Consider the following 26,137-nt stretch of genomic DNA (forward strand, 5'->3'; position numbering starts at 1 on the left):
AATCAGGGTTGATGTGCTCTAAGGCATATATCTTAACTGCATGGCTTGGCTCTTACCTTCTTACCTTCTTACCTACTCTAGGGATCTTTTTCAAAGGTCTTTGGCTTTTTCTGCTAGCGATTGCATTCTCATATGAATTTACAGTGGGATTTCTTGGTTTGTTCTTTTTTTAAAAAAAAAAATTATTTATTTGGCTGTGTCGGGTCTTAGTTGTGGCATGAGGGTTCTTGGTTGCGGCATACATGTGGGATCTAGTTCCCTGACCAGAATCAAACCCGGGTCCCCTGCATTGGGAGCGTGGAGTCTTATCCACTGCACCACCAGGGAAGTCCCTAGGACTACGTTTTATTCCCTTGTTTAATGAGAGTTCCCATAGCGTTTTGTTCTAGCGTAGAATTGAACCAAAAGGATCTTAGATTTCTCCTTGCTCACCCAACCCGTTTATGCATTTGTGGAGTGCTTATTGTGATTCCAGGCACTATGCTAAACCTATTTCTCACGAAGTCAGACTTGGCTGAGTATGGTCCCGGCTGCTTAGCAAGTTACTTCAGCTCTCTCTGTTTCAGATTCTTCATCTATAAAATAATAAATACTTTGTAGGATCGTTTTGAGGATGAAATGAGACAATATAAATAAAACATTTAGCCCAGTGCTTGCACCTAGTAAATGCTCAAGACAGCATTTTGCAAATAAAGAAATTGAGAGGTCAATTTTTCTTTCTTCTGCATTTTCTTTCTAGGAAAAACAAGACTGACATTTTCTTTGGAATCTAGGCCATGTGTGTTTATCTGTGTCTGTCTGTCTCTAAGTCCACCTGTCCCTGTTAAATGATGCCATGGCCAAGTCATTCCAGAACATCAAAAGGTTAATAACTTCATTTGCTCACTGCCCTACAAACAAATGCATGTGAATGACAGCCAGGTCCTCACCTAGTGGTGAGGATCCCGATCTTTTCACAAATCCGTTTTCAGCTTAAAATCCTTGAATGGTTCCTATAGTCTTTGGGATACAAATCCAATTTAGCACAGTGATTTTGTCTCTGCTTTTCTCTTTCCAGGCCTGATAGCTTGCTACCCACCTTGTGCTTTATGTTTCTGTCATATTGTACTATTTGATGTTCCTAAGTGCCTTGATGGCCATAGTTTCCCAACTCCAGAACTGCATGTGCTGGTTTTTTTTTTTTTTTTAACCTGGGATGCCTATTACCCTCCACTCGATTTCTCCACTGCACACTACACACACACACACACACACACACACACACACACACACACACACACACACAGGAAAAAGGGGAAAAGTGTCTTCTTTGCTCCCATAGTACCTGATGTGCATTTCTTTATCAGAGTACACACCACATTTTTTTCCCAGTTTGTGTCTCCCCACTAGACTGAGCTCCATGGGATCAGAATCTGCTTTATGTCTTTCTATCTCCAGCAGCCAGCCCAATGCCTGGCTCAGAATAAGCATCTAAAAAATGAATGACTTAATGATGCTCAACAGACTTGGGTAAGTTGGTGGTTGAACTAGGTTATATAGTAGGTCTATATTTTTGTAGGATTTGATTTGGGTATATGCCAAAAGATTGTGTGGGAAGAATGCATCCATCCAACTAGCAGATTCGTGACAGCAAGTTTTCCAGCAGCTAATCGCAAAACGCCTGAGACTGCAGGACTGCTGAGTGATTTGCAGCTGTGTTTGCACCAGTTCTTGGTTGGACTAGAAAGCAAAAAGATGCCTGAAACAGTATTTCTGTGCTACTCAAGGGCTGCAGTGTGGAGTTCAGTGGACCATGGCAGGTGCAGTTACCACCTGAGCTTTCTGTGGAGCTGGGGACCAGGCTGAGGCATGGGCAGGAGGCAGTATGGCAGAAAGACTAGAGAGGGGGAGGGTTAGAGGAAGAAGGGGAAGTTGTAAGGAAATAATCAGTATTCTGACAACATAGTATGGTTGTTCTGGAATTGCACTGCTTGCGTATGAATCTCTGCCACTACTCTTATTAGCTGTGGGACTGTGGGCAGCTCACATAATTCCCTGACCCTTAGTCTTTCCATCTATAAACTAGAGGTCCAGCTTATCTACTCTAGACTAGGTCTAGAGTACAAATCTCACGGAATTTTAATGGAGATTAAATGAGATCACAGTTACTAAAATAGGTGCTCAATAAGTGTCAGCTATTATATATAGTAGTATCAGTTTATAGGCTGTGAAAAGGACAGACGAGAAGGTCCTTGAGGTTAAAGACCATGCCCATCTTATGATGGTCTCCAGCACTTGGCACATAAGTATAAATTCTTTAACAAATGTTTGTTGAATTACTAAATGAGGTGGTTGGAGCAGAGTTTTTTAGAGATCTCTTAATAGTGTGGCTTTTCCTAGAATGTCTCAGACGAAGCTATTTCAGTTTAACTGCATGATGCCAGGGCTCTGAGTTTGCTCAGCACGTTTTGTGTCACTTTGGACTATACCAAAGAAGTAAGCATAAGTCACAGCATCACTGGGTCTCCTGTTAGGAAGGGGCTGGTATCATGTCAACATTTGAGTCCCCAAAGACAATGCCAGCAGTACATCTGGAAGTGAAGTTTTTATCTCAACATTTATTCCACAGTCATAGAAACTGAAAATGGAAAAGGCCTGAGGACATCTAGTCCATCCACGTGGTTGTACAAGAAAAGTGGCTGGAGCAAAACAGCCTGTTCACCTCATGCTCACAAGACAGCATTTCAGTTCTTCCTGGAACGGAGCGATTGCAAACACATTAAAGTGAAGACACAATGCAAACACTTTACAAACCTTAAGAAAATACTTATAGGTACGTTATTTTCATAAAACGATTAGGAACTAAACTTAAAGAATGAGGGAATCCTGGATTAGATGGGTGTGGGTGGGTGAAGAAAGGAATAAGTGAACAGTGCAGAGTGAAGTGGTTTTGATGACTAGAAAGCAGTTCCTTCTGAAGACTGGATGGATTTTCTGGTTTGCCTATCAAATATATGAGTTGGGAGGAAGAGAGGCTAGTGGTTTCTTTCCTCTTAAGTCTTTATCCATACCGAGGAAGTGGTCACTAGCTCCAAGGCTCTAACAGACCCAGCACCATCACTGAGAAGTCTGTTGCCCAGATGACATAGCTCTGTCCTGCTCAGCAGCTGCTCCACTTACGGCTTATCTGGTTGGCACAGAAGCAGCAGCTCCCATATAAGGTTTGTGCAACAGCAAGATCCGTGGATAATGGAAAGTCACCTCCAGGCACCTTAAAGACCTCGAATGATTGGGTCCCTGTGGCTGCCTCACTTGTCTGTCCCAGTCATTCTTCCAGCTTGTCTTCAATTGTTGGAGGGATCCCCCTGCTCCTCCACCTTGGGCATCCACACTCTGGGGCCCTTATTTTCATTATTTACATGAACCAATAGCCCTATCTGTTCCAACTTGCCCAGTCCTACTTTATTATATGCTTCCTGTGCCAGGAATTCCCCCTTGGAAAACAGGGTTGGGTGGTGTGATAGTGGACTTGTCGTGCACCTGATTTCCTAGCATCAGAGCTTGGAAAAAAATGGAGGTCTTTTTTCAGCACTGTGGTTCAGTGGTTAAGAATCCGCCTGTTAATGCAGGGGACATGGGTTCGAGCCCGGGTCCGGGAAGATCCCACATCCCGCGGAGCAACTAAGCCCGTGCGCCACAACTACTGAGCCTGCGCTCTAGAGTCCGCAAGCCACAAATACTGAGCCCATGAGCCACAACTACTGAAGTCCATGCGCCTAGAGCCCGTGCTCCACAGCAAGAGAAGCCACCACAATGACAAGCTGGTGCACCGCAACGAAGAGTAGCTCCCGCTCGCCGCAACTAGAGAAAGCCCACGCACAGCAATGAAGACCCAACACAGCCAAAAATAAAAATTAAAAAAAAAAAAAAAAAAAGGAGGTCTTCCTGATCTCATGGAAGAGAAGCCCACAATAGGAGGCAAGGTAGCATCCCTTATCTCCTTCTTTACCAGAAAACCACCCTCCACCTGAAGACTTCTCTGATCCTTGTGTTTCTTGAGCCTGAGGGGAGTTGAGAGAACAGAGGTGGAGCAGAACAGGAAGGAAGGTTTTCAAAGGACCCACCATTTCATGAAATCTTTTTACAAAACACAACACACTGTTTCACAAATTGCAAAACACTGTTCAATTACCATTCCTACTTAACATGAAGACTGCATCATTTCAACACAAGCGATTATGCTTTGTTTTTCTTTGTCCAGAACATGGGGGCATTTCAAGCAATGCTAATGGCAGTAAGCCTGCTTTCAGCTCCTGCTGCTTCTGGCCACATCCTGGCCGCAGTTTTGGCCAAGTAGTTCCTCAGAAGATATTCGAGGAGCCATGCCCTGGTCATCTACATGTTTGTGGATAGATAGGGTGATCTGGCATGTTATCACCACTGCTCAGAATGCCTCAGTAGAGAAGCTTAAGGTAAACCTGATATACAAAAATCCAAACTTACAAAACAAATACATTACGGGATAATTAATTGCATTACAAAAGGATTCTTTACAAAAGAATTCACCTCTGGGTTCCTTTAAATAGCCAACTTCTCAAGTACAGTCAGAATCTGAGCTGAGTTATAAAAAATGTCCAGGTACAACATTAGGAGCATGGCTGTTACGTGAGTTGAGGTACACCTATACGTCAGCCTTCCAGGCTGCGCAGAGGTTAGGGGTGCAGAGCATGATGGCAGAGTCTCTAGAGCATCCTTAGCTGTTGCAGATGGGTGGGGATGGCTAAGGGGCATAATCTTCCAAAGGCAGTTGCAAACCTACTTTTGTGTCTGGGGTGAGAACATGGGAGGATGGGCATTTCAAAGCAGAGCTGTCCTTTCTGTTTCCAGGGGTCACTGTTCCCTCATTATTCAACTGTTTCATCTGTGAGGTTGATGAAGTCTAACTTTAGAACCCGTCCACCTCCCTCATCAGAATCTCTAAGCCTATATCCACCCCAGGGTTTTCTCAGACAGCTAATTGCTGGAGTCTTATCTAATTGCAGCTTAAAGTATTATCTTTCCTTGGGGGACTGGGCAGCTCTTGGTGGAAATGCAGGGACTGCATCCAAAAGTAGGGGAAGAAATTTTGTGATTGAGGAGCCTTCCCAGTGATCTGCAGCTTACAGAGCACGGTGCTTGGCACAGTGCTGAGAACTCTTTGTAGGCCTTCAAACTGATTGGGGCGGAGCAAAGATGATAAGCAACTGAGAAGATAAAGCAATTAATTGATAGACAAGGAAGTCTAGTCCTACATGGTGTCCTGGGGTGGGCGTGGCTGTGTGGACCGTGAATCATCAGGTGTGTGCTGAAGCCTTTTGAGAAACTCTCAAAAAGGCTCTTCTCAATTCTCCCCATGCCTGGAGCAGCCAAATTTCTAGAACAATGTTTCTTGAAGAGTAAGTTTTAGGCCGCATGTCAGTCACCTGGGAGTGTTGGTAGCAGGTTTCTGAGCCCACATCCACTCCCTTTCCCATCTCATGCAGTCAGCATCCTAATGAGTTCCTAGGTGACTGAGAACTGAAGCTCTGTAGTTCACGTATTCCTTTCCCTTTCTGTGTGTCCAAGCCTTTGCACACCGGAAAAGGGATGCCTAGGCAGAGGGGAAACAGCTTACTCACATCAATCTCTTGGGGGCATTAGATGGGGTTCGGGGGAGAATCAGAGGGACCAGTGCCTGTTCACAGTTTCTCACAGATGAGGGGGTGTGAGGCTGCAAGACTGACTTGCTAGTGATCCATATAGATATGAAAAGCACAGGGCACATTCCTGAACGTTTAAGCTTGTGGTGTTCACAGTCTTGAAGTTCACTTCTGGGATTCCTATAGCTAAGACACAGGTGACTGCTGATCTGAAAATAGCCAAATATATGGCTTGCAGAACATCGTCCCTTAACTCACAGTGGCAGCTCACATGTCCTGTGCAGGCAATTAGCAGGAATATCCCAGTTTCATCCTAAGGCCACATCCTTGCCTTGCTTTTCTCACTTTCCTTTCTGAAAGGCACACACTATAGTGGAGATGCTTAATTAGATTAGAAGTATGGGCCTATTCATTCCTCAGCGAAATTGCTTTTCTGGCCCAGAGCTTTTGTTTGAAAAGCATGGTATACATTTTAATGCCTCTTCTGCCTGTGCTCTTTCCGCTCACCACATCCCTGTTCCCTTTCATAGTGGCGTGTAAACATGTTCCTACCAAATGTTAGTCAGGATGATGTTGGAGATCCAGGACCCTTTCAAAAACATGGCTCTTGCCTGATCCAATCAATCCTTGGCCTGCTATGATGTGAATGAGTTCAGTTAAGTTTTCTAAGTACCCACCTTCCTGTCCTAAGTTTCTCTAGCTCTTCCCTGGCTCCCCATTCAGACTGTAGGAACAAATCTACACTGGGGAGTTATAGCAAAAGTCACAACCCTGAATAATCCCGCTCTATACTAAGATTAAAACCAACGACCCAGTAAGACACAGGTATGAGTAACAATTTTATCTCTTGTTGATAGTGCAGAGAAAGGGCTAAAAACCAGAAATGTTACTGTGGCACCAGGTGAAAAGATTAACAGGAGCTGGGGATGTCTGGTTGTTCACAGATCCCTCACACGGTGTTTACTTCTGACTAATGTAAGATTCCTGCTCTGAGGAAGACTCCTACCCTGGAGACCTAGGAATGAGCTTGAGAAGGCTGGCTGCTGCTTTGCAGGCTAGGGAGAGCAGACTTGACCTCTAAGAAGACCCAGACCTCAGCTTCCCCCCACCTTGGTCAGTAGTTACAAAAGAGCATTACAAAGTGTCTTAAGGGCTCAGAAGAAGGCCAGGAACTGAGAAAAGAGAGCAGCGTGGCCACTTAGGGCTCACAAGTCCGATTTGTCCTTTGGTACTCTTCCAGCTCCGTTTTCCTGCTCACAGCCAGCTGCAGCTCTTGCTGGATCACCTGAATCTGCTTCTCCAGCTCTGAGAGCTCCTGCATCACTGAGTTCCGAGCCCCATTTAGGGAGTCTGCTTTCCCATTGGTGGTCAGCGAGGCAGGAAGCTCTCTTCTTCTTGGTGGGAGAGGGATGTCTTGGTGGGTCCGGAGGCTCAGCTGGTTTTGTCCCCCCTCATCACTGAAGATGTATTTTCGTCGATTGTCATGACTCAGATTGGACGTATTCCACACAGTGAGCTGACAGGGTCCCACATTGGACCTAGGAAACCAAGAGACACTTTAGATTGACTTTCTACTCTGCAGCTCTCCCCATCTTTTAGCTACTTCCTTGTGAGTAATATGGAACTGGGTACGCAGATAGAGATGGAGTCACAAAACCATGGACAGACTGCCTGCTGGAGTGTCAGGGGAATAAAAGGAGCCAATGCAATTCTTTTCAACTGATGTTCAATGATTCATCAAGTCTCATGCTGTCCTGAAACTGGAATGGGTGTTGCACCTGGAGGGCTGATGGGCCAGGGTATGGCACATTCTTTTATGAAGAACCTTAGATGCTTTTCTATTCTCTTCCTGCCAGTGAGGCTCAGAAAGCCGCACTGACTTGAAACAGTTCATGGCTATGAAGATGATGCTTCAGTAGAAATGAGATTCTGTTTATTCAGCTGCTGGACTCTAAGCATGGTCCTGCTGGTAGGTACTCTAATATGACTCATCCTTAGCCCCGCAGGACAACCCTGATGTTTACTAGTTGAGTTTGAGGAGAATAAAAGCATACAAGCTGCAGGTTTCAGCCCAAAGTGTCCCACTATAGGGATGACTTTGTGAGTTGAGAATGACAGTTGAGGTCTGAAGCTTAAAAAAAAAAAAAAGACCCAAGAGAGCCTCAAGTTCTTGCTGGAATAATGAAAGTCAAATTGAAATAGATCCTCTTTCAGGATCCTCTTTCGGGCTCGTGTCGAGCCACCCACCACCATCCTTGAGATGGCTGTAGACAGCAAAAGAGTTATTGCTGACCAGGCACAGGAAGAGGGGGTCTGGTTTCTGAAATACACTTTGACAGATGCAATGAGAAGAGCTTCTTGCTATAAGAACAGATTAGAGCCCTAAGCACATGGCTGCTAATTTCTTCTAGCCTTGTTGAAGGAGAAGGAGGAAGAGGAGGCAGAGGGGGATTATGACCACTTTTGCAATCTACCACAGGTCAAAACAAAATAGAAACACTCTATTAAGTCCTTGTGTCTTTGTTCCCATCCATGTAACTGAATCAAGAATTTATTCCTGGACTCTTACTAACCAGGAGGAGAAGGGAAGGACCTGCAGGGGAGGGGAAAAGGGAGAGATAATTAAGTGTTGATTCAGTTACATGGATAAGAGCAAAAACACAAGGACTTAACTAGGGTGATCTTGTTTCATTTTGCCCTGTGGTGCATTGCAAAAGTGGTCCTAATCCTTCGTTCTTCCTTTCATCCATATCCCTCTGCAGTGTGACTTAGCAACTCACCCTTATCAAGGGGGATTCCAGGGGAAAGTCTTCTTTCCCTCCCCCTTGAATTTGGCCTGGTCTCATGACTTGTTCTGGCCAATAGAAAGTGGTTTCAAGTCTTGCACACTTCCACTGCCTCTATCAGAACCCTACTGCTACAGTGGAACCAGTCCAGACTAGTCGGGTGGTTGATAACAGACCATGGGAGAGAGTCCCCAGTCTTCCCTGTTGACCAGCTGAGGCCATCCTAGACCAGCCAGCCCTCTGCTTCTCCCTCCTTTCCCCAAGCTGGCTGTAGACACAGGAGCAAATGTGACCATGATCAGCCAAGTTTGGCCCAAATCAGTAGCCTGCACAGCTGACACATAGATTCATAAGCAACTAGCTGTTGTTTAAAACATTATGAACTGAGGTGATTTCTCACACAGCAAAAACTGATTGATACGTGCTCCGAGCCATTAAAACACACAAACACATTCCAAACCACTCTGCAGTTCTTTAACATTTCTCATGGTTTAAGGCCCATATAAATGAGCAGGGAGTACCACAGCCCAGCTTTCCTGTGCCCTGGGCTGGGTAAAAGTTCTATAATGAGCTCACTTACAGCTCCATTGTCTTTACACTGGGTCAAAGGTGTGGTTATAATTTTCCTTCTAGCCTTACAGTTCCCTTTAATTCTTCCTTCAAATCTTTTACTATTGAGTTTGAATAATTTCAAAACAATCTTGTTTGTGGCATGTGTTATTTGTGTATATATATATATATATATATATATATATATGGTTTACAATTTTTGTATATCTTGAGGTGAGAGGAAAGAGAAAAGAGGAGGTGTATTGGAAACCCAGTGGAGTGAAGGACAGACCAAAATTTACATGAAATCACATGTTGAATAAACTAAGGACTATATATATAGTCTTTTGCAATATCTACCTTTTTCCTCTGCTTTAAAGAAAAAAGGAGCAAAATCTTTTCATACCATGGCCCATAATTTCCCCAGGCCTTTCCTCAAACCCATATGTTAGTAATTCATTCATTTATCTATTATTTTATTCACTCAATAAATAAGAAACATAGGGGAGGGATGTCAAGTTGCGGCAGATAAAGGTATTTGCATAGATATTCTTCCAAAGAAAAAAGAGGGAGAGAGTTTTTGAGCCAATGGACCTAACTCTAGGATCATGGAATGATTCACAGTGGGGAAAACCTGGGAGTTAGGTATCAACACATTTTCCTGGAATGTCCAGGCAACCTCAGAAATCAGGCAAATAGAATTAGCCAATCTGGTTTTCTCCAGAGCTTTGTACATGTATCTGGGAATATAATATAGGAGAATAAGCAAAAGCTGGTTTCCATGACATACTCTAGGTGGCAGCATCACAAGTGCTCTGATGATTGACATGCGCCTCTGAGCCACCTATGAATGCAAGGTGATAGGTGCTGAATGCCAGATATGGTGTCTAATTGGAAGAAATGAACGTGTTATATTGTTGGCCTCTACAGTGTTTTGATTGTGGTTTGCAAGCTTTCCTCAGCCTTAGAGTGTAAGGCGACCAGTGAGTTAACTGAATTTAACACTAAAAAGCTTTCACAGGACAATTTTGTAACGCTGAGTTTCAATACTCCACTAGACCATTCAGAAGAGATGTGAGAGCTGTGAGCCCTCAAACACTCACTGTGTTTGAAAGGTTATAGGTGGGTGTTGGGTTGTAGGGAGGTACCACAGGAAACATGGGCCCAATAAGCCATGAGGGTGTGTTACCTTAGCTCCTTCTCAAAATAAGGCATTTCAGAAGGGAATCTGCCAACAAAAATGGATAAGCTGAGTGAAAGATGCATTTGGTTCTGAATTTAGGTGAGAGAAATGCTAATAGGAGTCATCTCACAGTTGGAAATGTGATCACTGGCAGCTCCCTGTTTCTATTATGGCTGGAAAACAAATGCTTTGTTATTATGAGATGGTGTCTTTGCTGCTATGTCTTCTTGTGTTCCCCTCTCATTAAAAATTTATGTTAAAAATAATTATAGAAAAAAAATATATGTAACACGACATAGAACAGCTGTGACCTGATTGGTCTGCAGCTTGTTGCTGATGGGGCCGCAGTGTGATACAGGGACACCACAGACCCTGAGGGAGAGGGGGGTGTGCTCGCTGCCTGGAAAGAGAGGCTTTAAGAGATAACGGAAATGATTCTGACAAGCTTGATGCAAATTGCAGAGAAGGGGACTGCAGCAGTCCCCAAGGAGGTAAAAACAATGAAAAAGAATCATGTTTTCCACCCCCTTTTCCTTGTCCTCTATTGTGAATAAGAAGTGTGAGTGTCAGGTTTTAGAATTACCCAGAAAGCCAAGCTTGGAGCTGAGGATCTGCCATAGATGACAGAGTTGCTTGGAGGAAATGCTGTAAACCGAGGCCTCTGGACATAAGAAAGAACCAGGAGGCTGTCTTAGGCAGCATGAAACAGAGGCCAGCCAGGTACTAGACCCAAATACTCCTAACATCTTTAGCCACCATGAATGAGGCAACAGTCTTCCACAGGCTGGATGTGGGGAAGATGCAGAGTTTCCATTTTCAAATGTCAACTATGCATTTAATGCTTGTTGCTTCCTATTAATGAGATGCTCTTTTCTGGGGAGTTTGTAGTAACAGTGCCGGGAAATGGGTTAAACAGAACACGTCTGTTGCATATTTCAGATATTCCTAGAAGTGCTGGAAAGGAGTGGGGAGTGGAAACATGCCAAAGGGGCAATATTGCATGAAACTGCCTGTGGTACTTATGAATTAAGTCTAACTTGTATTTTGTACACAATAATAGCTAAAATAGCTTTGTTTTCAGGGCTTTAGATGTGTTATCTCATTGAATTCTTATAGCATCTCCAGAAAGTAGGTACTCTATTTATCTAACTTTCACGAGTGAGGAAATTGGGGCATAGTGAAGTTAAATAAAGGACTTGCCCAAGACCACACATATTGTAAGTGTCACAGTCAGTATTTGGATCCAGATGCTTGACCTTAGAGATCACACCAGCACTTAAACCACAACATATATTGCCTCTACTGCATTTCAGTGTCCATCTATGTACAGATATGTTTTTTATTTTGTCTGTGCTACTTCTATTTGAGACCACGTATTTTTACTGATGGTGTTTATCAACAACTTGGTCCCGATTTGATTCATTATACATAATTTCCCTTTGGAGCATGAAGTCTCAGTTACATCTCTAAACTTTTAACAAACATAATTGACACCTGGAACCGGCCTCTTCTTACCTCTTTTCCACACGCTTAGTCTTGAAACGCTGCCGCTTTTCCTCCACGAATGATGTGTTTAATGCTCTATGTAATCTCTGGCAGAAAGAACAGATGCACACACAGAGACTGTTAGAAACACGCAACCAGGGGACAAAGTACCCCCTGAGATTTAATCTCTTCACTACAAACCTAGGCCTCTTTAAACAACTTAACAATGATGCCGGAAAAAAGATCAATATTCAGTCCCAAATCTCAAGAGAGCAAAAATTCTAATTATAAGTTATTATTCTACCTGGAGGAAAGAAAAGTAATTTGGTGGGAAGCTTAGAAATACTCTGAGTTGTAAAAAAGTATGTGATATAAAGAAGAGTTATCATAACCAACACGTGGCAAAGGGCCTGGCACAATTGCTAAAGGTGAGTCAAAAACTTAAGTCTGACTTCTTAACAGCCAAAACAAAGAAGGTAAGAACTCCTGATTAATTAAATTAATCATGCTAACATACAATGGAGAGGATCAGTTGTCTGCAGAGTTCTCCTTAGGAGACCAAATAGGTCCTAGGATGAAAGTAGGAACAACAGGGTTCACATGTAACCAAACCAATGATAGTGACCTATCTAGAAAAAAAGTACTGTGTTAACAAAGCAGCGAGCCCGCATAACAATGCAGGGGGCAAAGGTGGCAGAACTGGCAGCCTCACTACTGAGAGGCTGAGATAGTGCACTGGGAAGTAGGAGGGAGGTCAGGATGGCTCCTCCGGCCTCGCTGGACAACGTGCTGGGGGGGGAACTGCTGCCTTTGCTAGAGCTCCTTCATCGGTAAGAAGCCTTCGGAGTACATTTTGGCTCTCAGTGCCAGTTTCCATCAGGGTGAGATGTGCAAAGGAATACGCTTGAATGGTGGTCTGCCTGACATTTTCAGTTCTCTCTGTAAGTGAGTGCGTAGGTTTCTGGATTACATGAAGGAACTTTGATCCTATGAGCTTGGCCTTGGCACCAGTGGACTTCAAAGCTCTGGACCATTGAACTGCAGTGAGAATAGGGGCTGGTAGGTTCATCTAAAGGGAAATGGACTTCGAGTTCATTTAATGGGTTTCAATTTTGGCAAGAAAAGAGTCTATAGGAAACAAATCTTTCACACCATCTCTTCAGACTGTCACTAAGAGAAGCCAGGTTAAAAGCGACGCTATTGCTTCCACTGTGAGCAACAGTGGAGAGTTATATGAAAGGCATGAGCATTATGGGATAGCTTAATTTAAGGGGCAAGTGGGATAGAGGGAACTCCATCTTGTACATTGAGAGTGTCTACACAACCCTGGTTCTCTTGGTAACCTATCATTTGTCAGTCTGACTTGGGGCCCTGGATTCTCCCATTACTGGGAATTCTGACGTTTAGGAATATTGGAGGAAGATGCCTGTGGCACTCACCTGACTGGTGTGGAGCCAGTATTGCAGCCTAGATTTGTTCTTGATGCGTGGGAGCAGCAGCCTGTACACTATGTGCTCACCAATGGTGGTCAAGATGGAGAGACCAAATCCAATGCACAGCAGCACGAAGAGTCCAGAGAAGTGTTTGATGCCCATTTGCAAAGTCTGGGGCAGAACAGGAAAGGAAAGGCCATGAATGTGATGCTCCATCTGGTCCCACGATTGTTCACTCTTAGATGCAGATTCTTTTCTGCTGGACCCAAGGAAAGCTGGAGACTGTTCCTCTGCGTGCTCCGCAGACATCACTAAACTACACTGTGAAGGGAATCCATCCAGGACTGAGGGCTGCTGCAGGGCACAATTCCTGGGGTGCTACTCACGTACAGTCCTATTGTATGAATGGTTTCTGGAGTTGTGCAGAGGCCCTGCATCTGGACTACCCTATGGTCTCAAGAGAGACACAGAGAGATAGACATTGAGAGAGACTGAAAATTGAAACAATTTAATATATCAAAACATTAAATAGTTGTCAAGGAAAGAACCTCTCTCAGGGACAGAGAATGAGTAGATTTAAGGGGAAAAGATGATGAGTTCAATAATTTTGACATTTAGATCTGCCAGGGAACATGGAGATCATCTAGTTGAATGTCCTCATTTTAAAGATGAGTAACCTGGGCCAGAGAAGTGAGGGGAATTGAGCCAGGTCACAAAATTAGACAGCCACAGAGGAGAAAGAGAAGGGACCGATTTGTTGATTGCTTACTTTTTTTTTTTGCGCCGAGATAGGTATGATAACTGCAATTTATAGTTGAGGAAACTGAAGTTCCTGCAGCATTTAAGTGACAAAGCTGGTCTATTAGTCAATGTTTGTTTAGCTCCAAAGCCTGGGCTCTTTCTACTCTACAACAAAAGAGCAACAACAACCATAAATATAATAACTTTAACACCTGTGACAGGCACTTTGCTAAATGATTTACACGAAGTCCTTATGAAATACGTATCATCCAGTCTACGACATCGATGACCATCAGTCCTGCAGAAAGAAAGACATTTGATACCTTGAGTGCCTACTATGTTCCAGGCACTCTCCCAAGTACCGGGGGGTGAAGATAGGAGGGTTATGTCCCTGCTTTCAATCAGCTTGAATCTGGGGAGGAAGCAAACATTTATACCCCGTGATAAATTGATCCACGCCTCCTGGGTTTTGCAGAGAAACTGGCTCATGAGGTAAGACTTAAAGTAAGGGAGGTAGAATGTGGAGGCTCGGGTGGGAAAGTAGCACTCTAAGCTGAGGGAAGCAGAAACAAAGAATGTAACAAAGACATGAACTTCCAGCACAGTGATCTGGGGGCTTGTGAAATAGAGAGCTGTGTTCAGGGGTAGGGTGCAGGAGGCCTGTGTCCTGAGGGAGAAACAGGCCTGCACTAGGCAAGCCTAGATTAAGCACCTCACCCAAGATCACACAAACCAATGCTAAGGAGCCTAGGTGTCATTCCTTTGCTGGAGGCTTTTGGTCACCATCATCATCGACAATTATTTAGCACTTAACATGTGGGAAGCACAGTTCTGAGCTCTTTATCAACGTAGCAACTTGCTTAATCTTCCTAAGGACCTATGAGAGAGGTACTGTTACTACCTCCATTTTACAGGTGAGGAAACTTAGGAACAAAAGAATGAAGTGACTTGTCCAAGGTCACATAACTAGTAAAGATCAGAGCTGGAGTTCACACCCAGGTAGTCTGGCTCCACAGCCTATACTCTTAACCACCTCATTTGACTGACATGAGTGATCCTCCCATCCTCTTGATGGGTCTTCCTTTCTTTCATTCTCCCCACCTCTGCCCCCAGTCCTGGAGAAGCAGCCATTTGGGATGGCTCAGACATGGCTAGACCTCCATGGTATGCCAGGAAGTCTATCTGGGGGCCCAGACTCAGAGGCAGAGTTTGGAGATTTCAGTCTTTGGGGAGCCTGGGTCATGGAATCTCTTTTCCTCCATGACACTACATCTGGCAGTGGCTCTGGACCAAAGATGGGTGCTAGGATCCCTGAAGAAGAAAAGACTAGAGGTGAGCAGGGGCATAGAGTATGCATCAGGTTTAAGAGACTGGGACACAGGCAGGAAAACTAGCAGACACCTGAGAATGAAAGAGGAAGCCCAGCCTTAGGGAACAAGAAATGCTGGTCTAGGAAATGTGAGAGGTGTATCAGACCCTGAAGGCTACTCGGGTACGAGGGCTTTTCCTGGGACATCTCTGTACAAGTGGTGACCAACCTGACCTCCAGAAAGTATACACAAATGTGTTTGAAAGCCTCCCTTGGCCTGGGCCTGTTGTAATGTGTACAGGATACGGCTATTACAGAAGGATTCAATTACTACTGCTGTGAATGAAGAATGCACTGGGGAAATTAATTTTGGACTTTAACACTAACAGCATCAAACACTCAGCAAAACACTAAACAGAGTGGTGTGGCTTTCTTATAAGGTGCTGCCAAGATGAAGAAGAAAAATGTAACTTACGGTGAATCGTCCTGCTTTTAAAAGCATGATGTTCCCTGTTTTTTTGTGCATTACAGTAATTAGTCTCATTTTCCTCTTATTATCCCAGTAACAAAGAGGCTGTATTCAGTTTATTTTATACATTTCTTTCTTTAAATTTCTGTTGTTTACATCCACATGCTAACAGACTAATAGAAGTAGTTGCTGTGTTTTTTTTTAATTGGACATCTGTGTGCCAGACGCCATATATGCATATTATGATCTTATAATAACATTGTAAGTTAAGTATTATTATCCCTATTTTACATTTGAGGAAACTGAGGCTCATTAACGACCATACCCAAGATCATACAAGCTAATAAATGGGGAAGCCAGGCTATGGATCCAGGATTGTCTGGTGCCAAAGCCCGCACTGCCTTCAAGCGAACACCATTCACAGGTACCCCTTGCTATCTGAACTCTTACTATTCCCTGTTACAACTTGCAAAAAATTTTATTCAGAACTCACCATCTGAATAGAAAACACTATAATCTGCCTTTGGGCACCAATGAAAATGTTTATACTGTGTCTGGGTCTCAGTGATAAGATGTACCATTGCAGTTGTAATTCAGCTGTCCCTCCCCTAGGACCACACTACTTCAATGTGTTATGCATTACGTATGTGCATCAGCCCCACGTTATCAAGTGAAAACTTTTTGTCTGATAGAGTGGAACTTGCTCAACTTGACATTTATCACTTGTCAGAGGAAGAAGAGGAGCAATGAATATTCAATGTCAATCTTTAAAATAAATTTAAGTGATGCAGACAAAATGACGACTGCAGGTGCAAGTGACAGGAGCAGAAACATCTCATTCAGAAATGCAATCACAGCCCAGTCTCACGTTGTCAAGAGCTGTATTAATGGAAGCAAAGAAATGTAAACAGACATAAGTTTTTAATTTTCTTCATCCCATTACTTTATCCCATTTGGTAGCTCACAGCCACACACTTCTGGAGTCTCAAAAGCCAAGGAGAGAAGACTATCCCAGGATTTAGCTGCAGGCAAATCTCAGGCATTTATGGCTTCACTTAGTCCTTCACAGGCTCACTCTAGCCCATCCAATCTCACTCCATTAACTCTTTAATCAATACGTAACCACTCAAAAAATTGTCTTGCTTGCTTATTTTATTTTGCTAAATGTTATTTATACTTGTTATATTTCTTTAACATTTTATTTTATTGTTCATTTACATTAATATATATCCACTGTACTGTGGTGGGAAAGCATACTCTGTATTATGCACACATGAATAACCACTGATTAAGCATTGAAGAACTGGTGTTTTAAATGCTTCATATTATGCAGAAATCATTGGTGGATTGTCATATGTAACAATCCATGCATTGTGCATTAGATATTAAACACTAATAAATGTCTAAGAATGTTTTAGTGATATTTAGGGAAACTGTCTGGGCTTTTTGGATGAGGTGGGAAGGCTTTATTGTTCATCTCATACAAGATAACAGAAAGGACTCCTACCATCTGGAAATTTACCAGCCAACATATTTCCAGGAACAGACTAGATTCAGATAAAGGGTGATGCCTGTACTATCAAAGGTTCTGATTGGTCTCTGCCTAGATCATCAGTGACATGTAGAGGCCAAGACCACCAATTTTGTTGCTGCTAAACCCTCCTTTGCATCTTGCTCAGATGTGGACCCTTGAAACATCTGACAGCTGGTTAGATAACTGACTAGGTTCTGAAAACTCCAGCAAGGAATGCAGCTAAAGTATTTCAGTCATCATTTGCCTCAGATGTTACTGGTTAAATCTTATGATCTAAGCCTCCCTAGCCCCCACTCCACATCACCCACTCCACAGCAGCTACCCATTTTCTCTGATCCTCTAAAGAGTCTGTAATCATTGCTTTCAATTCCTCTCCTAGATACTTGGAAGCAGGATGAGGAGCAAGCAAATGCTGTTTCTAATTTTGAAGACATGATTTCCTTTTTTTGTTTTTAACACCCCACTATTTTGCCCAGAAGAGAAAGTAGCTCAATAAAATTTGGCAGACTCGTTGTGTCTGTACACATAGCCCTTTGTCTGGGCGGGAGGACGGGCACAGAAGATGGAGACCTCCACCTGCATGAGGTGTGGGCTCCAGAGGTACCAAGGACAGCTATCGCGGGAGAGAGTTTGCCTGGCTGGAGACAATGGGGTAAGATTGTGCGATGTAATCATGTAGGATTTCTAAAAAATTGTAACAACAATCATGAAAAGGGATAAAGAAAATATTCACTCATAGAATCTGAAACTTTCTCATCATTGAAGACTGAAAGACTGAAAGATTACATTTAACAAAAGAAACAAAGAATGATTTGCAAAATCCAGGGAGACACTGCATGAGTGAAGTTAACAGTGCTCACACATTTGGATAAGAAAATAATCTAGATGGACAGTAAAATTAGGGTCCGCAGGAACTTCCCATCACATCCCTGGTCCTGGGGGCTGTGGCACCTCTGTCTCTTCTAACCTGGAATCTGCGTAACAGCTCCTCAATATGGCACAGCCCAGGTTGCTGAGGAGATGCCCCCTTTCTGTTCCTTGTGCTCCCAGAGCCCCCGCCCCTTCTAGGTTTGGGAAACCATCTTTTAGCCTTGGACCTGGTGCTGAATGTGCTACATTATCTCCACTGTGCGGTCTTTTGAAAAGTCTTAATTTATTAATAAAATAACTCAGAAAAATATTTCTAAAAATTAAATTTGAGGTGATTACCATTATCCTTTTACTATATACTTTCAATTCTTCATTTTCTCTTCTGAGCTACAACCATATGCACATATATTTTCCAGAGTTGTAAACTCTGTTATATGTTAATATAACAATTATGCTTTTTAAAAAACTTAATCTAAAAATTTATGGATTTATACAGTTATTTTATTTATTAACTTTAATAGCTTTATATTATCAGTAACTATTATTTTATCATAATTGAGTTTACTCCCAAACTGTCAGGTATTTAATATTACTTATTATATATATATAATAAATATTGCCACAATAAAAAATCTTTTGCATATAGCATTTAAAAAGTCGTTTTTGATCCTTTCTTTGAGATATATATTGCAATGGGTGGGATTACCAGGTAAGATCATATAACCGTTCTGATGCCTTGTGGTGTGTGAAATGGTCCTCAAGAGTGTGAAAACCATTCCCAGTGATTCCCAAGATGCCCCATTGCACAGGATGCTCACATCCTCTCCAACCCTGTTTTGCAACTAATCATTTTTTCCTGTTTTAGGTATTCTGATTTATATTTATTCAATTTTTCTGGCTACTTTTTCATGTTTGTTTTTCCTGTTGCCCCAGGTATGTATTATATATTTATATGATTTGCCCAATTATGCATTTCAGAAAAGGCATGGATTTTTACTGAAAAAAGCTATTAACCCCTTTCCTAACACATTACATATGTGTCTCAATTTTTAAGTTTTCCTGTTAGCTTTGTTTTGTTAGATTTTATTGTACAGGTGTTTGAATTCTATATGGCTCTATTTGTTTTGATTATTGGAAACTCTTCTGTTGTTCAGTCATTAGAAACAGAAGTTTTTGGGATGTTTTATGACCAATTGCTTTATTTCTGAAAAATAATGAACACTTCAGTCCATCTTGAGCTTTTTTAACAAGAGTGGAACATATTGCTTTGTCTTTATTGAGACTTTTGATTTCAGCCCCATGCTGCAGAGGTACCTTAGCCAGTAAAAGGCCACTCCCATCCCGGGGTGGTCTGCATTCCTTTATGCTAATTTTGATTTTTACTTAAAATCCTATTTTTAAAAAAAATGTTGGCAACATACCCATGCACACACACATACACAAAACATTGTGAGAACAAACACCATGTAAAATTAACAAAACAACTTATTTGTGTGTCAGATTTAGTCTAAGAGCTGTCAGATTGTATCCTTTATCTACACAGCTTTTATTGCTGCTCATGTCGCTTCAGTGTTATGGTTTTTCACTATGATCAGCTAGTGCTTTAAAGCTGACACATGGTTTGTCACTATTTACACAGTCACCAGCCAGTGGAAGAGCTAGGGCAGCCAATACGAAAGGAGAGAGGTCCAGTTCCGATTCTCAGTCTAGCGACCTGACTCCTTTAACATGATGCCACCTTGTCTTAAAAAACATCCAAGCCTCTCCCTTTTCAAGGCATGCAAAATAGATAAAACATAGTAGCCAGACTCACGAACCACTTTAAATCCTAACAGAGAGAATCAATAAGCATAAGTGAAGAATGGAATTTGTAATAAAAAAAATTCCTGAAGGTTTTTCCTTGAGAATTCCTCTGAAGCAAGATAGATTTAGAGAATAAACCAACTATGCTAAGGCCATATTTTTTCCTACGTTTCAAAAAAAAGAGAAGTGTCTAGTGGTTTGGGGATTGCAACATATGGTAGAGGGCAGACACAATCTATTAATATATGATTCACAACAACGTAGTGTTACTGATGTCTACAGCCTCAAAACATATTGGTTGCTGTTACCAGCTTAATCTAAATACTGTCACTTATTTCTCAAGATGAGATGGAGGTGGATGATGATGTAAGACTGCCTTGCCTAATACTTTTAATTTTTAATTTTTTGCACTGTATAGAACCAAAGAGGTAGAAGCTGCTTGCTCCTTGACAAGAAATTCACCTCTTTGTAAAAACTGAGGCTTGGTTTGATTATATTAATCAGACTATCAGGAATAATTTGAGGCAGGTAAATACAAAAACCATAAAAATAGGAAGCAATGGAGTGAGGTGAAAAAAGCTCAGCATTTGGGGTCACAGAGCCTGGTTCAGGTCCTCACTTTGCCACTTACCAGCTGGGATATCTTGGAGAAGATTCTAGATCTCTCCATAGCATCATCTGTAAAACTGAGATGATAGCACCCACCCCACAGTGTTGTTATGATGATTAAATGATATAACAAATGTAACAGGACCTGGAACAGCTGTTCAATATGCATTAACTACTATTATTACCCCGAGGAACTGTACAGAATTAGATTTGTTGGCAACTGGCAATTAACAAAGAGAAGAATCAAAGCATTCTAATTTTGAAGTAAATGTGATCTCTCTTCCCAAATATTCATACAGTCAGATCTTTCTAGTTGCTGAAGCTAGAAATAGGCTCACAGTTCCAGGTCACTGCCACAAAGACTTGGGTAACTATATTAGGTAGACTGATCAAGCAATTAGCTTGTGAATTCCAGCCACTCTAGGAGCTGAAATAGTTTTCATCCTCTTGTTAAATTTGAACATGTAATCCAACATGTTTCAAACTCTCGGTCCTAATTTTTAATTTCCATGTTTTAACATGCACATTGCAGAGTATACAAATAATGTCTCTCTTTCAGAAATCCTCTTCCCTGGCATTACACAAGCTCACTTTTCTCATGCAAGGTTTCCTCCACAAAGTCAAATAGGTTGGGCTGGAATGAGAGTCTCACTCTTTTAAACTTTCTCCAGTCAAGACATCTGTTATCCCCTCTGCAAATGCAGGGGTGGGGAAGATCTTGACATTATTTCCATTGTTTCCTTTCTGGATTAGGATCACACAAATGTCCAGCTAATCTGAGAGTGGGTGTGGCTAAGTACTAAGTAAGCGTTCGAAAGGAACCAAGAGGCCTCCTTCTCCCTTATATATTGATCTAGTAGAAGAGGACGAAAGGGGGAAGGGAAGGCCATGGGTAGCGTGAAAGTTTTGTGCTCTAGCACTTTACATGTTTAATCTTCTTGAATCCTCAAAATAACCTGGGGATGGATCTTCATTTTAATCAGGAGAAATGACACAAAGAGGTTAAGTAACATGCTCGTGCTCGCACAACTAATAAGAAGTGACTGTGTTAAAAACCCAGTTGTAACTGCATCCAAACCCAGTCTGAGTCTTTGAACTATGTTACCCTGAAATGGGGGTAAGACTCATATAACTACAGGATTGGGAGCATTTACTGATCATTAATACATTTTTTTTAGGACTGCGCAGGAAGTTAAGGGGTTGGATACCTATTCTTTGTGGTTCATAAGTAATTTATTAAATAAAAAGTATGGCAGCGTGCCTTGGTAGATGGGTGCTCGGACAGTAATTCAATTTGTGGATTTACTTGTCCCACTTTTGGGTTTTATTTTTGCGGGGGGATGGGGGCAGGGAAGACTAGCTACCAGCCTCTTCGAAATATAAGGATAATTAATCTTGAAACAGATCTTTCTTGTCCTGAGAAAAATCACCTGGGTTTTGTCCCTTGGTTTAGTACATGTAGGGAGAGTACGTCTCATTGCCCTGGTATTCTGAGAGCCTTAAGCACCTTCTACGGGGATTGGACCACTGTGAGAAACAGGCCTGATGTAAAGTGGCAGACATTGGGACCAGTCCTGTCCCAGCTCTTCTGAGGACAGCTTGTTCTCCGGGATCTGACAGTAGTAAGTGGGACCACAGAGAGCTGGTAACATCTAGGGTGCAGGCAGCAGTGTACTTACTGGTACACTGGCTCTCCAAAACAAGCAGAAGCAAAACAACTAAAACTTTCTGCTTTTTTCTGTGAGGTACTTACTACTCCCACTATGGCTGATTTCAAGCGATCGACATGACATCACTGAACACGGGGTTGGGGAGGGATGTGCACGCTTTGATTGTCACCCAGTATGAATAGGCTCCAGCACACCCCTTGGCTGCAGGTTTATTAGGGTGTGAGGGACTCTGGGCTGACTGTTACATTAGAGAAAAGGCTTCCCACCACGAGAGAGCTCTTGTCTTCCCTGCCAGGCCCAAGTCTGATTTTAAAAAGTAAGCTTTGTTAGTGTAGACAGCGTCCACCCCCGCTGCAGAGGTGTACCTGCTCATCTCTGCATCTTCTGAGCGCCAGGAGCAACACCGCTTCAGCATCCTAGGGAGAGTCCACTGCAGCTGGAATCTTCACTGCCTCTGCTTGTGGGAAGAATGACTCTGAATGTGGCCTATTCTCTCCAACTGGAGTGGGGCTGAGTATTGGAGGTGAGAGAGCTTCCTACGAAGTTCTCTGCCCTGTTTGAGCGGAAGCCCCATTAACTGAACTTAACACTGGAGTGGGCAGCCAACCCTTAAAACCCACCTTCACTGAGACTGATCGTTAGACTGGGCATTTAGTCCAGTCTTAGCATTTCTTACAAGAGCCCTGAGTTTCTGCTCTGAAAAGAAACTGTTCAGGAGCTGGAGCGATGAGATAGGAGGAGCCTAGCTGGATTCCTAACCCTCAAGACATGCTCGGGGATTTCTGGATGTACCATGGGGAGTGGGCTGCGGCTTTCAAAAGAGAAAGATGGGTTTTTGTTGCCCAGAGAGAGGTGATTAAAAGATGCTCAGCCAAGAGAAATATATTCATCCCTGTTGCTACAATAAGTAGATAACAATCTGTCAAAAGATGCCTGAACACCACAAGTAAATGAAAATAGTTCACCTAACACCTTTTTGGAATTTTTCCCCACATATGAAACCATGAGAAGTAAAGGAAAAGATGTATATTTTCTTATTTTTGAACTTTAAAAGTTATTCTTCACTCTTTATAGTTTGGCCTCTGAATCAAAACAAAGAAGAAAATACGTTCATAAAAGCCATTTCCTTTTCTTCCCCTCCATGCTCCTTCATTATGTTCTCCCTGACTTAGGGCATTCCCAGGAGAATAAATAACACTGAGGTGGGCAAGAGGTTGGTGTCAGAAAATGTTGCTTCACAAAGAGAAATACTTCCCAGCAGGTCAGAGAGACGGGTGCTGGGCCTCTTGAGCTGATCTTTGAGAAGAAAGAAAAAGTCGTTGTTGGGTGGTGCTCTTATAAAAGCTCGCACAATTGTCAGCAACTTCTTGTGGCTCTCCAGGCTTCCGACCGCAGCACTGAATTCCTGGAAGGATATTTTCCCACCGCGATCCTTGCCCAGGACGATGGATGCCCAGGTTTTGTCCACGAGCTGCTGTAACTGCCAGTCTTTCAGGTTGTCCCCCACCATCATCGTCAGCACCTGGAAGGGCTCCCTGCTGGAAGTGTAGCCGTCTTGTCCATGTTGTAGATGATGAAAGCAAACCTCAGCTTCTGCTCCTTGTCTCCCTTGACACTGAACTGGGAGGTCCCCAGGATGAATTCCCCGAAGTCCACCTCTCTATTTTTATTTATTTATTTAACATTTTTATTGGGGTATAATTGCTTTACAATGGTGTGTTAGTTTCTGCTTTATAACAAAGTGAATCAGTTATACATATACATCTGTTCCCATATCTCTTTCCTCTTGCGTCTCCCTCCCTCCCACCCTCCCTGTCCCACCCCTCTAGGTGGTCACAAAGCACCGAGCTGATCTCCCTGGCTATGCGGCTGCTTCCCACTAGCTATCTGTTTTACATTTGGTAGTGTATATATGTCCATGCCACTCTCTCACTTCGTCCCAGCTTACCCTTCCTCCTCCCCGTGTCCTCAAGTCCATTCTCTAGTAGGTCTATGTCTTTATTCCCGTCTTACCCCTAGGTTCTTCACCACCTCTCTATTGCCGTCTGTGTCGAAGACGACTGTCACTCGCTGCGCCAATGGGTTCTCCTGTAGCTCCGGCAGGGACATGAACTCCTCCACGCTCAGAGCGCCCGAACTGTCCGAGTCCAGCTTCTTAAACCGCTTGCCCAGCCGTTTAATTTCGTCTTGGTCAAAGTGGCAGCACACTTCTACTGGGTAACTGGACTCATTTCCCATTGTGGAGCCAGCCTGCTCATAGGGTTGGGGGAGGGAGCAGGGGCGGTGGGCGCACGCAGGGCTGGAGAAGGACTGTTACGCCGCCAGGTGGGGGGGAATGGGGGGGCGGGCTCGTGGAACCCCCGGGCACCGTCTCCTCTCACCCCTTCCTACCCGTTCGCACGACCAGGCAAGAAAATGGGCAGTTCTGGAAGCCAGGCGGGGGAGTGGGTGAGCAGGGGGAGAAGAGGGGGTGGGAGGGGGAGTTTGCGGGGGTGGGGGGGTAAGATAGGAAGATAAGTAGGAGAGGGGAGCTAGGGGGAATGCCCGGGACAGGCTAAGGGCAGGGATACCTGCTTTCTTCCTTCTCTCGGTACCTTAACCCTTCTCTCTCCCGCCATTTTTAAAAACTTTCTCGTGTCACTTTTCCTTCTTCCCTTGGAAATTAAACTCCAAGGGGGCGGGGCCGCAGCTGTATTAATCACCGCGGTATCCCCAGCATAGTGTCTGAAATGCAGTATGTGCTTAATATATGTTGAATGGCTGTGTAAACTGCAAGCAGGGGCTCTTGATGCTTATTTGCAGGCCTAGTGTAAGGACTAGATGAGATAATACATCAAAGCATTGATGTCATGTATACATCAATAGCTGACCCTTGAACAACATGGGTTTCAAATGTGTGGGTCCACTTATATGCAGATACTTTTCAATAGTAAATACTACAGTACTACAAGGTCAGCAGATGGTTGAATCCTCTGAGACAGAACCGGGGATACTGAGAAAGGATACCCAGGGCTGACTATACAAGGATTTTCCACTGAGCAGAGGGTTGGCACCCCTAACCCCCTGGCATTGTTCAAGGGTCAACTGTTTCTCCTAAATTCTCTGGGAGGGAAAGCCAGGATTGACATCCTTCTGGTACAGTGGCCAATGACCTTTTTCAGAACATGGGGTTCAGGGTCTTTGTAAGAGACCACCCAGATATTACACAAAATTTCTCACATGGATCATCTACAGACAGTAACACATTCTTGAGGAATATACACAGTGCTGAATTCAGGGCCCTTTTCAAGAAGACACAGGTCCCAAGACCATAGCCTCTGTCACCCTATTACAATACTTCAAATCCATCCTCTCATACCCAGTCTTTATCTTTGTTGGGCTAGTGCCTGGCGGCTGTCCTGCAGACCACTTTGGGGAATGGCTGTAATGTGTCCTAAGAAGCCTCTGCCATATTTTCAGAGTAAAAGTGGTCCCTAGGCTGTCTCACTCTTTCCCTCGTTGCTTCAAGTGGATTTGTCCTTTTTTGTTGAAGATGAATCTCACCCCTGCCTCCCATATTCCTTCTTCCTTTAGGAAGACATCAGTTACTCCAAATGCATACGAAATACATTTGGTTCAAGAACAATGCAGCTCTAAGGGACTTGGGGGACTCCCAGGACACTAAATCAAACTGAAGGGGCCAAACCCTCTCTCATTTAAAAAAAGGTGGCCACCTTTTCTGTGCTTTAGTTCAGCCAAAATATCAGCCTATAGGTAACCATGCTGAAACTGGCACAACAAAGCCATGGAATACCTTACCATTAGATCTACACAGTTAATTCCTGACTGAATTAACTAGGTCTTAAAGAAGCATGGTAGGGTGGGAAGAATTTAGAATAGTATAATAGGGGCGGGGCGGCGGCTGTTAGCGCGAGACCGAGATGGTTAGCGCGAGACCTCGAGACCGCGAGACCTCGAGACCGCGAGACCGTTAGTTTTTGGCGATTAGAGGTCTCGCTCTGCAGACAGTCAGCCGCGCTGTGGTCCCCATGGTAGAGAG

General features: G+C 43.3%; 2 protein-coding genes across 2 annotated transcripts in view; both read right to left on the reverse strand.

The window, feature by feature from the left end:
* Positions 1 to 6,786: 6,786 nt before the first annotated feature.
* The window catches only part of GRIN3A (glutamate ionotropic receptor NMDA type subunit 3A), a 144,977-nt gene continuing 125,626 nt past the window's right edge, over positions 6,787 to 26,137 (reverse strand). The window contains exons 7-9 of the mRNA XM_022600257.2: positions 13,100 to 13,264; positions 11,691 to 11,767; positions 6,787 to 7,195 (exon numbers count right to left, since the gene is read on the reverse strand). Of these exons, the coding sequence (XP_022455965.1) occupies positions 6,856 to 7,195; positions 11,691 to 11,767; positions 13,100 to 13,264 (582 nt within the window). The 3' untranslated portion in view covers positions 6,787 to 6,855. The remainder of the gene's footprint in view (positions 7,196 to 11,690; positions 11,768 to 13,099; positions 13,265 to 26,137) is intronic.
* PPP3R2 (protein phosphatase 3 regulatory subunit B, beta) lies at positions 22,684 to 24,372 on the reverse strand. Its single transcript, XM_022600317.2, is given in 3 exon segments — positions 22,684 to 23,655; positions 23,658 to 23,754; positions 24,130 to 24,372. Coding segments are annotated over 3 exon segments (693 nt in total). The 5' UTR covers positions 24,337 to 24,372; the 3' UTR covers positions 22,684 to 23,266.

Source organism: Delphinapterus leucas, chromosome 6 (assembly GCF_059928025.1).
Source record: "Delphinapterus leucas isolate spDelLeu-1000000601 "Yukka" chromosome 6, BTC_Dleu_Yukka2, whole genome shotgun sequence".
Lineage (NCBI taxonomy): Eukaryota > Metazoa > Chordata > Mammalia > Artiodactyla > Monodontidae > Delphinapterus > Delphinapterus leucas.